This window comes from Lampetra planeri, chromosome 34 (assembly GCF_965212315.1).
Source record: "Lampetra planeri chromosome 34, kcLamPlan1.2.h2, whole genome shotgun sequence".
Taxonomy (NCBI): Eukaryota; Metazoa; Chordata; class Hyperoartia; order Petromyzontiformes; family Petromyzontidae; genus Lampetra; species Lampetra planeri.
In genome coordinates, this window is record NC_136140.1 from 4,442,834 (window position 1) to 4,458,850 (window position 16,017).

A 16,017-nucleotide genomic window follows, 5' to 3' on the forward strand; every position below is an offset into this window, starting at 1 on the left:
AAAGAGCTGAGCTGCTGCAGCAGCAGCAGTACACAAATGAATGTAAATCCAATTACGGAAGTAAATGTGTAATATGACCCAGTCTTTTCTATTCCCACGACCGTGGACATTAATCGACCAAAGAAAGTTAAATTAACGACTGAAAGAAGATTCAATTCACGGAGCTGTTGATCTAGCCAAGGCGCTGCGATTCAAAACCGTGTCTTTATCCGTTGTTGCTTGCAACGCTTCCACGACTGTTCGACACAAGGCCCGAGGCTTGGAACAACCCATCATGGCTCTTGAAGCAAATTTGTCACGTGGCTCTTGACGCCATGAGCCTTTGTGGGTTCAGTAGCCTTAGTCCATGTAGCTCAATCCATCTCCAAGCCCACTCCACTCCTCCCTTCCCTTTGTGGTCAGATGCATGTATGTAGAACTTATTTCGCACCGTGCGTAGCCAATTGTGCAAAGAAAAAAGTCCATTGTGACTTTTTTATTCACAAGGTTTCACTTGTTGACCTGCCCATACTGGACATCTGTGAAAAAAAGCTTCATAGCTCATCGGATTCCTCCTCCAGTCTAAATAAAGATTCTGATTCTGAACTTACTCATTGATTCAGTGTCAACGTGATTTCCTGCTCAAACGGGCATTGGCGTGGTGCTCACCTACTGTTTGCAGCCCAGAGCCAGTGGTGGAAATTCCACGTTCCTATGGCGTGCACGACTGTATCCGTGAGACCAATCCTGTTAACTTCACGACAAAGTAGTACTCAATTTACTGATCCCAGATGAATAATGAGCTGAGTCAAATCCACAAGCAGGATGTGAACTCTCAAAATATGCCGATCGCGAGCCGCTCGCTCAACCGCTGAGCCACTTGGATAGATGAATGTACTGTACATGCAAGCAATAATACCTTAAATAACACAAGATTTGAAAGAAAAAAAAAAATTTCCATGAGCGGGGTGAACGTTAGGTGGAAAAAGATTAAGTGTTTAAAGTGAACATACCAACTGGCCTGTGAGACACATTGGTCGCAGAAACTCAGTTGATGCACTACCCTCACCTGATACAGAATCCCCATCTGATGTAATACAGAACGCTCAATCGAACAGACACTCATCCGATGCAAAACCTTGTCGGACACAGAACCTTCAACTGAACTAAACAACTATTTTTAAATCATTTATATTAAGTTCACTTGCTTGCTTGCTTGCGCGCTTACGACCGTGCAAATCTTTCGGTCGTTTTTTAACCCACTTCCCGTGATCCAATCGAGCTGACATTTTGCACACAGGCTCGTTGTGCGTGACAATGTATATTCGTGAAAAAAAAAATCCTAAATTTTCCACTTTTTAGGAAATTTTTTGTTATATTTAATTACCAATTGCTTAATGGTGGCAGGCAATCATCTGACCCATTGGTGGCAGCCATCTCAAGCCAGAGGACGAGAGAACTCTAGCCGCTACGCATATAAAAGATTTATAGTGAAAAACTTTGTTTTTACGGGTTAAGTTTTTTATTTTACCAGGTAAGGCCCGCTGACCTAATGTAGCTCTTTTTTCAGACGCAACCTGGCTGTCACTCTCTCCGTGGTCACGCGGATTTATCATGTGGACATTTATCGCAGCCAAACACTCTTAACGCATGTTTCTAAATGTGGAGGATAAACCCGGAGGAGACCCAGAGAAAAATCTGCGCGACAACGGAGAGAGAGAGAGACATGCAAATTTCAAATATACAGCAGCAGGCGTCGAGGTTGGGATCGAACCCACGACCTCCTGTATACCAGGCGAGGTAGTTAACATCTCCTAGCCACCATGATGACGATGATGAGAGAGACACGCAAACTCAAAATATAAAGCAGGCGTCAGGGTTGGGATCGAACCCACGACCTCCTGTATACCAGGCGAGGTAGTTAACATCTCCTAGCCAACGTGATGATGATGATGATGATGAGAGAGACATGCAAACTCAAAATATAAAGCAGGCGCCAGGGTTGGGATCGAACCCACGACCTCCTGTATACCAGGCGAGGTAGTTAACATCTCCTAGCCAACGTGATGATGATGATGATGATGAGAGAGACACGCAAACTCAAAATATAAAGCAGGCGCCAGGGTTGGGATCGAACCCACGACCTCCTGTATACCAGGCGAGGTAGTTAACATCTCCTAGCCAACGTGATGATGATGATGATGAGAGAGACATGCAAACTCAAAATATAAAGCAGGCGCCAGGGTTGGGATCGAACCCACGACCTCCTGTATACCAGGCGAGGTAGTTAACATCTCGCCACCGTGGTGCCCCTTCTCGGGTGCCTTTCTGTGTGGAGTTTGTATGTTCTCCCCCTGTTCTGCATGGGTTTCCTCTGGGTTTCTGCCCATCACAAACAAAGCAAGCCATGCAATATAACTAGTATTGTCTAAAGATCAAAATTCCAAAACAATACCTGAAAATGGCTGTTGGGATTACGTGCATAGCAACCATCCCTCATACTGCAAAAATACGTGGCAGAATTCGGGGATTTCGAAAGAATAATACGCATATGCAGAAACACTCATCTGCTACAGAACCCTCATCTCATCTCATACATATCTCTAGTCTCATTGGCGAGTCTTAGTTTGATTAACAGTGGATCACTTCCAATGATTCATAACATCTTACAAAAATACAAAGCAGAATAAAACTACCAAATTAATGATTCATGATCAAACTATGATTCACTAGCGATTGCATACGATTATAAACTTTGCTCATGAGTTGGAACTCTAAATCACGAGCACGCTTACAATATTAACAATATTATATGTGGTTGGTAACCTGCAGAAGCCTTCAATGAGTGTCATACTTGCAAAAAATTCACCCGCAAGCACACCACGTTGAACGGGCCCCCCATCTGCGATGGCATCTTTCTAGTCTATCACGTAGCTTTTTTCGTCAGACCGCGTGAGGCACACAAGGCAAGCGAGCGAGCGAGCAAGCTTCCTTGCTTGCATGAATGAAGCGGTCACTCTCTCACATTCTGCCCCGATTTACAAACAGAGGAAAAGTGGCAGCTCGCTTTACAAGCAACGTTTTTCACAAAATTCCCCTGGACGCACGCGGGCGCGCGCAAACACACACCACCGCAGATTTTCGTTACTGCCACAAGGTAAGCGCCATCAAAGCCTGAAAAAAATCCCCGTCACCTTTAAATCTGCACGCCGAGGTGCTTTTCCCCAGTTCCAATTACTCACGCAGACGCAAAGGCGCTAAATAGTCAAGCTTCAAAGCGCGCGCTCACCGCACGCTTCGTATTAATTTTTTATCGCGTGCGGCACAAGTCACGACTATTTAGTACAGCTTTCCCACTCCAACGTTGTCGTCCTCGCTCGCTCTCTCCTCTCCACCCGCGATCCCTTCCTCTTACCCTTCACGATTATGTCTTCAGATGACAAGCGAGCGTTTTTCCAGCATCGCCTCGCTGATCCCATGGCCGTCCGCAGACAGCTGTGACAGCAATACGAGATCCAGGCTCCGTCGTCTTATATAGTTGAAGCATGGTGGGAGGCGGTCATGTTTAAGTAACAAGCAGTCGCGGTCAATCATATACAGACAGCTACGGCGTTCCACATTTGGCGCACTGTAAATCTGTACTTTCTATAACTCTTCGGTGAAAAATTACTTCACTTTTTCTCTCTCTCTCTCGCTCGCTCTCAGCGTTGAACTCCTTTGAATTTGAACGGCGCTGTAATGAATTGTGGCCAGCCCCGCTGCACGGCACACCATTAAGTGCCCCCCTTCGAGACGGCATCGCAAGCGCCGTTGGGTCGTCGATCTAAGACGCGTCTGCCAACTGTGCGTGCGCTGCAAGAAGGCCTCGGGGATTCGTTGCTATTAATGGCATGAAGCACTTGGCACACTTTCAGCGAGAGCCGACAGCCAACGTGGAGTTTGACTGTGCGAGCTTGATAGACGCAGACAGACAAGATGGATAAAGAGGGGAAAAATTATACGGGGAGTCATGCACTTAGCAATTTACCTCGCTTCTTAGTGATATAACTATGGTAGTCACCTATCAACCTACCCACAGTCAATTGCCTTCCAACAAACCCAACAACCAGCCTACAATAATTCATTACTCGCCTACCAACCCGCCAAACCTAAATCACCAACCCAAATGCTCACTCATCCAGCCACCCAACCAAATACCTCGTTAGCTAGCCACTTGCTTACCCAATGTGATTAATCAAATAATGTGGATTCGTCAGCTCACGGTAGCAATGATCAAATGCATTTGTAATCATCGATGTTTTTTTGACTTGTACACGTTGCACATGAAAATGGTTCATGTCACCTCTGAAGTCATTAATCACAATATTTAAAAAAAAAATCGCCAATTCTTAAATCAAATCATAGTCGTGGACAAGTGGGCGAATCCTAACCCCTCTAATAAACAGGACTTATAAACCGTACGAATTCCATGCTGCTATGAGCAAACACGGCAATTATTTTTTCACAAGTTGATGGCCGAGTATTTTCATTTTGGAAATGTTTAAGTTATACCACTGCCAAATGTATGCCTGGCACGAGGAGGGCCCTCAGTACAACATTACTGCTTTGATGTCATGTTAGATTACATAGTTGGCCTGTGAGAATACACCACTGAAAAGAAGGAGCCCAGATTTGTAATGTTCGACTGGGTTTAACGAAAGATTCAAATAGAAAAAAAAAATGTATCGTACGTTCACTCACCGTTATCGAGTCACATCTCATTAATAAAAAAAACAACGGTTGTAAACAAATTTCGATTTAAAGCTTTCGTGACTGCAGGGATTCATCTTCTTGGTTGGGCACCGCCTGGTGGTGCCCATTCAGACGCGGTCTTTCCGACAGACCTGTTCTTCACCTGAGGACGGCTACTTGCGTTGTGGCCGAAACGTCGCAAGAATAATTTAATATTTAAATTTTTATTATTTTATTATTTCCATTCTACGTGACTTTACCGAAAGAACCAAGAAGATGTTGTAAACAAGTATATTATTCTTGGAAATTATTAGTGTATCAAACATCCAAGGAAGTCACTTTGCATCACTAATTTACAGACTGTGTGCACACACTCGTTTGCAAACTTGTTTTGGGGTGCCTTGGAGCAGTGGTAGAAAAAGCATGTAAGCAGAACTCCGGTGTCTGCAGATTCAATGAATAAATACAAATATATGTTTCCGTCCATCAGCCAATTGAATATTGGTCTGGTAAGCAAATGGATCGATGGACTAAAATAAATATTTATATACATGTGGCGACTCAGACGAGCCTTCTGGTAATATATATATGTGTTCTTTATATATATTCTTTGCCTTTAGTACAGTGGGTCGTTTGAACCGTCAGCACATTTACTGCAATTCCCCTTAGCATAGGCATTTGGTGACCTACTCCTGGGAAGATTAAGAAATGTAAATTCCCAAGCAATTTAAAAGACTTGAGGCAGTGTCCGCATAACACCGTCTAGCTATTACACCCAAATACCTGGCAAGGTTGCAGGAGATTGATCAAAAAAGGTTGAAAATTCAAATCATGGGTCGACTCAGTACCCCTTGTTTTTCCAGGGTAGATAAAATAAGTATCACTTTGTGGGAAGTCGACAGTGGTTGTCCTAAGAATAAACTTGCCGGTACTACAGAAATATGAAATTCCCACCACTGTCTCAGAGCTGTAAGGGGCCGTCCATAAATGACGTCACGCGATTTTGGACGATTTTTTACCCCCCCCCCCTCGACACACGGCGTCACAAAAAGTCAGACCACCCCTCAAATATGACGTCATAAAGCTCTGCCCCCCCCCCCAAAATAAAACATGCTTCAAATCGCTTTAAACTATTGTCATTGTAGTGCGTATTTAATGTGGCGCTGCACTCTGATGTTGTAGGAGAAAAACATTTATTAAGAAGTCTATTTAATGTTATTGTTTTATATTTTATTATTTCCCTTCTACGTGACTTTACCGAAAGAACCAAGAATATGAATCCCTGCAGTCACGAAAGCTTCAAATAAAAATTTAGAACGTGTTGTCTATATTTATTTAAAGTTGCGCATTTTGATGTGACGTCACATTTCTCACCCCCCCCCCCTCGTCACACATCGTTACAAATGTCTGACCCCCCCCCCCACCGAGATGCGTGACGTAATTTATGGACGGCCCCCAATACAAATATGAATTCGTACAAATCATGTTTTATAGGACATCTTTGCTCTCACTTTTGGAATGCGCATTCCAAATACAGTACAAATGTGCCCCCTTCACATATGCCCTGCCAATCGATTAAGCCGCGTGGCACAGCCATTTATACTCCTCGGTGGACAGAGGGGGGGAATTCAACAATCTTGCTCTCCATTTCAACTACAGTGCAGGGAAAACAACACGGACGTTTTGGGATGGTTAGCTCGCGAACTCCAGATTATAGTTCCAGTGTGATAGACGTTACACCAAGGCGGAATCCACAAACTTAGGTAAAATCCCATACATTTACAGAGAGTCCCCGAGTTACGATGGTCCGACTTACGATATTTCGATCTTACGATGGCGATACGACAAAATTGTTAAATATTTTAAATTTCGCGTGGCAGGCAAACGCAGCAGCGAACGATACGTTCAATGCATGTATGATACGTAGCTTGAGCGATTTCATTTCAGGGTTACCACGATACGATACGTTCCAATGCATGTTAAAAGTTTTTTTTTTTATAGCAGATAGGATTGTTTCCTGAAAAAACTTTCTATTAAGTTGCACTTCATATAGGTAGGCTAAGAATCTACCTTGTTTACTTTACATTTTACTGTGCAATACAGTATTGTAATTAATACATGCATACAGTATATAGTTTATACAGTACGGTACTGTCAATTGCTCTGTTTTGCTAAATTATCACCATTCTTTAAGACTCCTGGGTATGCTAGGCCCTCTTCGACTTACGATATTTTTGACTTACGATGGGGTCGTCGTAACGCATCTCCATCGTAAGTAGAGGACGACCTGTATCTTCCCGAATACCACAGGATGTATTCAACAAGGATGTGCCTTAAACTGCAGATTGCGATGGATAATCTAGGTAATGCTACAGCAGTTTTTTGTCGTGTAAATTAGACAGCCGTAAACTTGACGTGGTTAAATTCGGTGTCACATCATAAAAAAGTTACATTTCCACAAAGCCGCAACAAATACAGCTACGTTGATGCTTTATAAATATCGGAATCAAAATCTTTCTTTATATACTGGAAGAATTCGACGAGCTACAAAGATATGTTTCACAGATGTCCAGCGAATAATTTACATGGTGCATTAGAATAAATGCAATAAACAAAAAGCAAGTAAAATAAATGCAAATATTGTAACGAGTGTATTGTAGACTTAGGATAATAAATCATTTTCCCCTGGACATATTAATGCCTGTTCTCAACCACAAATTGCCTTCAACACAGCACGCCTGCTGCACTCATAACACATCCCTAAACTGCACCTTAATCTTATGCCCGGTCTCATTACGAGACAATTTGCTCTACAAGAAGGGGAAAAAAATACCGCAGGATTCTTAAATGTTCACAGGGGATTTTCACGCTGCAGTTGGTTAAGAATGATATGGTGAAGTTTTCAAATGCACAAACAAGGGTGTGTGTGTGTCTATAAACACACACAATTAATACAACTATGGGGCAGTAGTTAAGGCACAAACACTCTGAACATGGAAAACGGAGTTTGATTCTGAGTCCATGACTAACACACTAAACTATAAAAACCACTACAAAATGTTTTATTTTACCAAGTAAGGCCCACTGAGCTATAGAGCACTTTTTTAGAAGCTGGCCACAAATGATAGCTCAACAAAGTGGCTTATCACGTGGACATTTATAGCAGCCAAATACTCTAAACGCATCCTTCTTAAATGCGGAGGGAAAAACCGGAGGACGCGGAGACAATTTCACGTGACCACAGGGAGACACACGCAAACTCCAAATATACAGGCGTCAGGGTCGGGATCAAACGCACGACCTTCTGCATACCCGGCGAGGTAGTTAACATCTCGCCACGGTGGAGGCCCTGTGATGAGTGATCTCTGAACCGGTCCTGGGTTTCCCCCAACCTCCACCAGCCTGCAGTGAGCAATGTGGCACAGCATGGTCAAACCACCCCCATGACCAACGTCTCTTGGGGAGGGCTTCATCCAGCAGTGGATCGAGAAAAGGCTGTAAATTAACGTTTTTAATTTACGGACAATGTAAAATTCCCCTTTTGCATTTGTTTACATTTATGCGTTGGATTTTAGAATGCTACTTTTTGACGTGAAACGATAAAGCATTTAAGTTTAACACTAACGTGAAGTCTTCTTGGTTCTTTCGGTGAAGTCACGTAGAAGGGAAATAATAAAATGATAAAAATAAAACATAATAAAATAATTCTCACGACGTTTTGGCCACAACGCAAGCAGTCGTCCTCAGGTGAAGAACAGGTCTGTCGGAAAGACAGCGTCTGAATGACTTTACCGAAAGAACCAAGAAGATGAATCCCTGCAGTCACGAAAGCTTTAAATCGAAAACTAACGTGAAGATTTTTTTTGACCTCATTCGAATGTCCTAGAGGAATTCTGCATAACCGCTACTCGCTCTCTAATGCTTTCAGTTGATGTGAAAAAAAACGTGTGACTATTATCACCCTAACCAAACAGCAATGTGCATCTCTTAAGGATTCCCCTCCCCCTCCGATCATCACCAGCTCAATAATTGAGAAAGCATTTTCACACTTGGTAACCTTCCTGATTTGCCTTAAAATTGTAATAGGTCATACGCGAAAACAAAAACGCACATTGCAAGGTACCCTTAAGTGGAATGATAAAGGCATGAGCACAACCGCACAAATTTGCGAGTGTGCATGCACACACTTGATGTATTGTGGCGAGCATTACCAAAACAAGGGAGAGAGGTCAACATGCTGCGCAGTGGCCTACTGCCATATCACAGCACTAAGCCAACAAAAATCTTGAGTTCCGGGAGTTCAAATACAGGCCGCTGAATTTTTAAGCCAGATTATTCTGGGTTCCCAAGTGTGGTGAGGTTGGTAACGGTCTCAGACCAAATCAACAATGATTGCACAATGAAACCCCCATTGTAAATAAATTCAATTTTTCACCTAATGTAGCACATTTTGATTGAATGCCTTGTGATTGACACACATCGGTAGGGCTTATAATAGCTGGTTACCAAAAGTGTGGATAAAAAAAAAGTCCCATAGAGGCGGCTTCAGATAAATGTTTTGTGACTCCCCCATCTTCCTTGCCTGTTCTCCGAAACAAGGTGGTGCACTGCTCTCTGGTTCCATGGAACGCATCGCATAAACCTACCCCCTAAAAGATCTGTTGCGGGAGCCACTTCGTTTGCCTGCTTGGCATCTCGGGAAGCCACCGAGTGAATCACCAAAATAGATGTCCCATATTCTTAGGTTTTTTCGGTAAAGTCACGTAGGTAAAACATCAAAATTAATGAAAATAAAATAAATAAAACAAAAATCACGACGTTTCGGAGGCAACACAAGTCTTGTGTTGCCTCCGAAACGTCGTGATTTTTGTTTTATTTATTCTTGTGTTGCCTCCGAAACGTCGTGATTTTTGTTTTATTTATTTTATTTTCATTAATTTAGATGTTTTACCTACGTGACTTTACCGAAAAAACCTAAGAATATGAATCCTTGCAGTCACGAAAGCTTCAAATCTAGAAATAGATGTCCCATTGTGTAAGCTCTTCCCGTTATCCAAAAGAAGAAGACTGCTCTCTGTGAGAGCTCTGAATGGAAATGGAAATTGATCATCTCGTGACAATCATGCTGGTACACCAATTCGAAATTAAATTGGAGAGGGGTGCGGGGGAAACAAAGGCAAAGCCAAGAAAGTGTTTGTGATGAACACAGAGTGACAATTGGCATGACAACCCTTTCTGAAGTTAATTTAAACATAACCTCCCCCAAGCAACATTTTGACTTGCTGTTCATACCCATCATGGAAATATTTGCTCCGCATTTAATTCAACTTTTTGGCTTTAAGTGTGCACAGATGCGTGCTGAAAAATCAACCATGAGAAATATATATTAAACATTTATATTACCTCCATTCATAAACTTACTCGGAACTAAACAATACCTGGCATTGTTTTGAACTACTCTATGGCTACGATGAAGACCAATAGGGTAATATGAATAAACCACGCACAATACTGTGTTACAGTTCCTAATTAGGGCCAACGAGAAACACGCTCTATGTACAGCACAGAATAAAGCATGATCATCATCGTCGTCGTCTATGAAAGAGGCTGCTTACAGGGAGCAATTCATGGCCGCAGACATTGGACCCCCCAACACTGCGGGTCTCCCAATCACCATCATCGGCTTTGCTCTTCCATTCACATCTGTGCTCCACATGGCCAACAGTGCACGACAAAGAATGGTGTTGATTGTTGTGGCTATAAAGGGTCAAGAGACTGCTTGCATCCGTCAAGGCATGTGCCGTTCAGCACTTTAAGAGGTTTTTTTTGTCGGAAGTTGAAGCAGGGAACATTTTACGGCCAATGCCTACGCAACACTAATAAGGCCTGCCAGCCAAAATGGCCAATTTCAGTTTTATTTATTTATGTCCTTGCCTCTCTCTTTTTTATTAACAACCCGTATACAGTCACTGACGTCACCAAATCTGCATGCTTTTATTATACGTGTTTAATTACGATAGCAACGATTATTTATAGTCTTTCCTCAATCCACTGCTGGATGAAAGTTTTCCCGTACCATGTTGGTTGCGAGGGATGTGTTTGACCGTACTTCACCATGATGGCCAGTGCAGGTTGGTGATGGGGGGGCAGAATTTTTTTTTTTTTAAACTCACCACTGATGTTTGCCATGGCTGGGAATAGAACACAGGTTGACAGGTTCATTGGGCAGTGCACAACCAATACACCCGCAATTCCACCCACAAAACACTTTCATCATTATCATCATCAGCCATGATCTTTCCAATGTTGGATGAAGATCTCCCCAAGGCATCGCCATACCTTGAGGTCTATGCAATGTGACAATCGAGATCTGACATGTGAACTGATCTCATCTCTCCATCTCCACGGTTTAGATATCACTTGACAATGATGATAGCCGGTGGTGGCTAGAAATCTAAGCCAACTATTTTTTTATTTGACCTGATAAGGCCCACTGAGCTATATAGCCGTTTTTTTAAGAAGCGACCTGGCCACAAATGATGCCCAATGAAGTGGCTCATTACTGGTAGAAACCGCCTGGTTACACCAGCGCACAGAGGATTATTGTGTCCGTCCGTTGCGCAGGGAGGGGCTGGGTGGGGAGGGAGGGTGGGAGGCAAGGGTGGGGAGGGGCTGGGTGGGGAGGGGAGGGTGGGGATGGGCTGGGTGGGGAGGGGCTGGTCACCCCGTGGTGCCCTTATAAAACTCAACGTTTAACCTACTCACGCCGGCTTGTGCCCGCCCTCACACTCGGCCATATTTGCGGAATACACCACGCCGCCGTTGACCCTGGCAATTGACCGAGCAACCCAACGTTCCTCCCAGCTCCCTCCGCAGGAATGTGTTACGTGTAAATTTATAGCAGCCAAAAACTCTAAAACGCATGTTTCTAAATGTGGAGGGAAAAATCCAAAGATCTGGAGAAAAATCCACACGACTATAGGAGAACATGCAAACTCCAAATCTACAGGCTTCAGGGTCAGGATGGAACCCACGACCTCCCATATATCAGTTAAGATCTTGCCACCACGAGATGTTAACTAAACTTGGGTTTATGGGTTCATAGCGCAGTAAGGCTAACCACTGCATGGTCATATATGCATTGTATATAGTACGCATGCAGTCATTTATGCAGATGCCTGGATATCACGCCAAAGGGCCCAATTTTCAACACAGCTGGATGTCTTTAAGTTCCACCAGACAAAGTGCTCCGTTTATTCCCAATCTTGAGCAAAAATAAATTGCAAAAATGTTTGCAAAACTGTAAAGCAAATCACCATAAAAGGCGGTGCATAATGCTGCAATTGCAATGGGACATACCTTAATTTAGGTCTCAGCCCTCGATTGCTAAAAATCACATCTGGAAGGACGAACACGTGGTTTTTTATGGTCATATGGTTAAAAAAACCCTTCCTGTAAAATTTTCCCCGCTGCAAAATGCGCTCATTAATCCTGAGCATCCGCAAAAAATCCACAAAAAAGCCTCCCTTGCATTCCTTAAAACACAATCATCACCTTCAGATGAGTGAGCGGAGGCAATTCGTCAATTTTCCATCAGCACGAACGGAGACATTGCTATAAATCACACAAACTTAAGCGTTTCACAATGTGCAAAAAAATGTGCATACACTTACAAGTGCTGCCATGTGAACCCAATACAAAGCTCAAACCCGACTTGAGCCAGAGCCAACAACCTTGACTCTACAAAGCCAAGCCCAAGGCTGTTGCATTTCTGACTCATGCAGGTAACAAAAGGCGTCCTGAAATATAATGACCTGCCCTTTTAACACAAACACAAAAACCCACACGTGACATCATTTGTCAATTTGCTATACAAACGCTGATCGATTGACTAGACGGGAGACTTTGTTTACAAGTCGGCGAGACAGCGTGATGCAGCACGGCGTTAGCACACTTTGCCCCCCCCCCTTGGTGCGGAGGTAGGCAGTTCGAACCCAGCGGCCGCCCTGGTCAATACTGCGAGTGTAAGCGGTTAATGCCGTCCACACTGCGAGGCCGACAGCATGCACGCCGCACGTACGCGCTGTCCCCTTCACGGTGGACGTAGGCCATGTGTACCGGCGTCAAGATCGAGATTTGCCAAATGTCACTCGACCCTTAGGCGTACGTGTACCGTAATATAAGTTGGTACATCTTCAGGTCGGAAGACGTACCGAGGGCTCCCACAAGGCCACACGTGCGGGCGGGGGGAGGGGGCACGTGGTACAGTTTTTGGTTCCAGTTATTAAAGCGTGTGGTCGTGTCGCTACAGTTCTCTGCGGTGAGTAAAATGTCTTTATCCCTCTGTAAATAAAAGTAACGCTAACAGCTTGTGCGTTCCGAGATTCGGCGGTGAATGGGACCCCACCCTGCAACTTGCAAATATCTCGTAACGGGAAAAGGGAGTTAATCTTCGTGATCACAATACAGGCCAGAATGTAGGTTACTCGTGATAATAATGATATTATTTAATCTCCTGACCAGTGAGTTGAGGCACAGTAATAACATTTGCGCATGTCTGTTAATGAGCAGAGCTATAAGATAGGCTAGAGATCCATCTCCTTACAAGCCACTCAACTACAATCCAGTACTGTAGAGAAATTGATGATTTATAATCCAGATCAAATTTCCAACTGTTTATATTCTACTTTACGCGTGTCACAAAGAATGATTTGTTGCGGGATAAAAAAAAAACATATCTGCCAACAATGTCGTTCAATATCGCTCGATGCAAAAGTGTGAATGTTGCATACATTAGTTTTTGTATTTGTCTCACTCATTATACAACAAATCACGGAGTTTAATTGAGTGCTACATGTGCTTAATGGGTCAAAGCAATGAATAAATGATGCTCACACTAACCAAGGCGCTGTCTGTGCATATATCTGTTCCTGCCAGTGGGTGTGGTACAAATCGGATGCCTGGTCGACACGGAGGCTGTAACACGAAGCAACGCAGATTGCGGAAAACAGTGCGAGCGGTGTAAGCGAGAGCTCCCTTTCCAAATACCAGACCTGGCAATGACATTGACACAGCACCATTCGGAATCACACGTTACAATTGTTAGATTATGTTGCTGGATTTTCAGTATTCGCTGCAACTATCAACAAAAAGTATTTTTTTGTTTTACCGTCCACAAAATCCATCGGAAATGTAACTGCCGTACAAGACAAAAAACAGACTGTTGGGGCCAGTGCTGTTAGCGAGCACCTATGAAGGCCGGCACGGCACACGAGGGGGTGGGTGGGTGGCTAGCACCACACTCGGCCGCCTTTGTCTCCCCAGTGGCGATGTTTACACATCGCACCAGGTACTTATATGCGGCTGAGTTGACCTTGGTGATGCCCAGGACCGGTTCAGATAATCGTCACTGGTGTTGGCCGTGAGCGGGAATCGAACTCGGGTTGCCAGGGTTTGTAGCGCAGCGTAGCGCTAACCACTAAGCCATCGCTCCCCACACGCACACACACCAAAGCCTGTTACAAACATCCGTAGAGCACTATACTCTGGCAATGTTTGCAGTCTTCTTATGAATGACAAAGAACACAAACACGGTTGCAATTGCTTAGCCGCGACAATTATCGTCTCCGGATACTGACAGCCACAGATTTGATTAAAACGTAGAAGGGATTTTATTTGTCAATTTTGTTCAATGAACCGACAGCTGCAACACAGTACCCATGTCTTCCCAACAACCTGGACAGCCTTGGCTTTGAATACATAATGCATTAATTAAGATTCATTAATGAGGTGGCCTTTTTTGCACGACGCATTGGCTCATTTTATTCAGCAATGCCACTTCAAGCATCCTTGTACACAAACTAATTTATATTCTTGAGAATGACCAAACAACACATCTCCACTTGGGTGTTTTAGTTTAGGCAATGCTTTATAGCATGCTCCCAAAGTCACACGGACACAAAAATCCAGCACTAGGAATCATAATGAACAGCATGAGCACAATAGTCACGAAATAGGGCCTATTAGCCACTCAAATATATGACACTTATCACGAGACTCTATTACTACCACTTACAGATTACCGCTGATGCCTTGTCAAGAATGGCACATGTACACACTCGATAGCGTTCCACACAGAGAATTATAACAAAAGAAGCGGACGAGATTGGCATCCTGAACAAACAAAAAAAATCACAAAATCACCCAGCCCTGGGACTTGGGCGAAAATGTTGTCCCGGGCAATCGGAGGCCACCCGGCCAACCGAGAACGTCACAAAGCGGCGAGTTTCTGGGCTGGCCAGGTGTGACGGAGCCCCCACCCCCACCCCGCCCGCCCAGTCCGCTCGCAAATCCGTCGCTTGTGACAACTCACCAAACTCCGAGTGCAGGTCTCTCCGCAGACCGCAGAGCATCGTCGAGAACATCCAAAGGCATGAAAAGTCTTCGCGTCTGCCGACTCGGGGCGCTCAATCGAGTTTCGCTCCCGCTGATGTGGAGGAGGAAGAGCGAGCGAGCAAGCGAGATGCCCTTCGGTTTAGAAGCCAGATGGGTGGTAGCCAAAGCAAAGCAGCTTCCAAGTTTTAAATTTTAAGCAGAAAAATGCATCTGCCTTCCAAAGGCCCACATGCTGCTCCCTTTCTTTCGTTTTCACCCCCTCCACTCCCCAAAAAACGAACCCCATCCACGCACAACCCACCCCACCTTAAGGGCAAGTTCGGCTTGGCTAAAGAACAAAGCCAAAAATAAGCAAACAACCAGAGGAGGAGGCAAGACGGAGAGATAGAGAGAAATGTTATTTTTTAAGGGGCTTTAAAAATGCAGACGCGATCTTACACCGGAGACTACATCTAGAGCAAGGAGTTAAATGGCGATGTTTTGTTTAACGGGAGGGCTTTTCCTCTTGGCCTCGGCTGACCGAGGAGCCACCACGGGATTTTGGCGACCACCGGCTCCGGGATAGAAAAACGTTTGGCAGAATTGCAACGGCGGCAGTGAGAGCGAGACGAGCGAGCGGGCAAGGGAAGACGAGCCAGGCGATGGATGCGGCTTGCTCAGCTGCTGCCGGGAAGCTGCGCCCGTGGCAGCGGTGAATGAGGGGCCCCGCTCTCTGCTCGTGGGGGGGTTGTCCGCGTCTGGACCAGGGCAAACGCAATGCCGCTTGCAGGGGTGTTTCACTTACAATGCCATGCCATCTGCCAAGCCGACGTACGGCACCGTCACACCGAAGCGCATGCGCGCATAATGAATCTCATTTACATTACATTACTGTGTAATCATGTTCAAGTTTTTTTTTTACCCCTGTAACCA

At 44.4% G+C, this 16,017-nt stretch overlaps 1 protein-coding gene across 3 annotated transcripts in view; it reads right to left on the bottom strand.

The window, feature by feature from the left end:
* The window catches only part of LOC144730037 (glutamate receptor-interacting protein 2-like), a 91,338-nt gene extending 75,526 nt beyond the window's left edge, over positions 1-15,812 (bottom strand). For all 3 annotated transcript variants that reach the window (XM_078610528.1, XM_078610529.1, XM_078610527.1), the window contains exon 1: positions 15,083-15,812. In XM_078610528.1, the coding sequence (XP_078466654.1) occupies positions 15,083-15,134 (52 nt within the window). In that variant the 5' untranslated portion in view covers positions 15,135-15,812. The remainder of the gene's footprint in view (positions 1-15,082) is intronic.
* Positions 15,813-16,017: the final 205 nt, after the last annotated feature.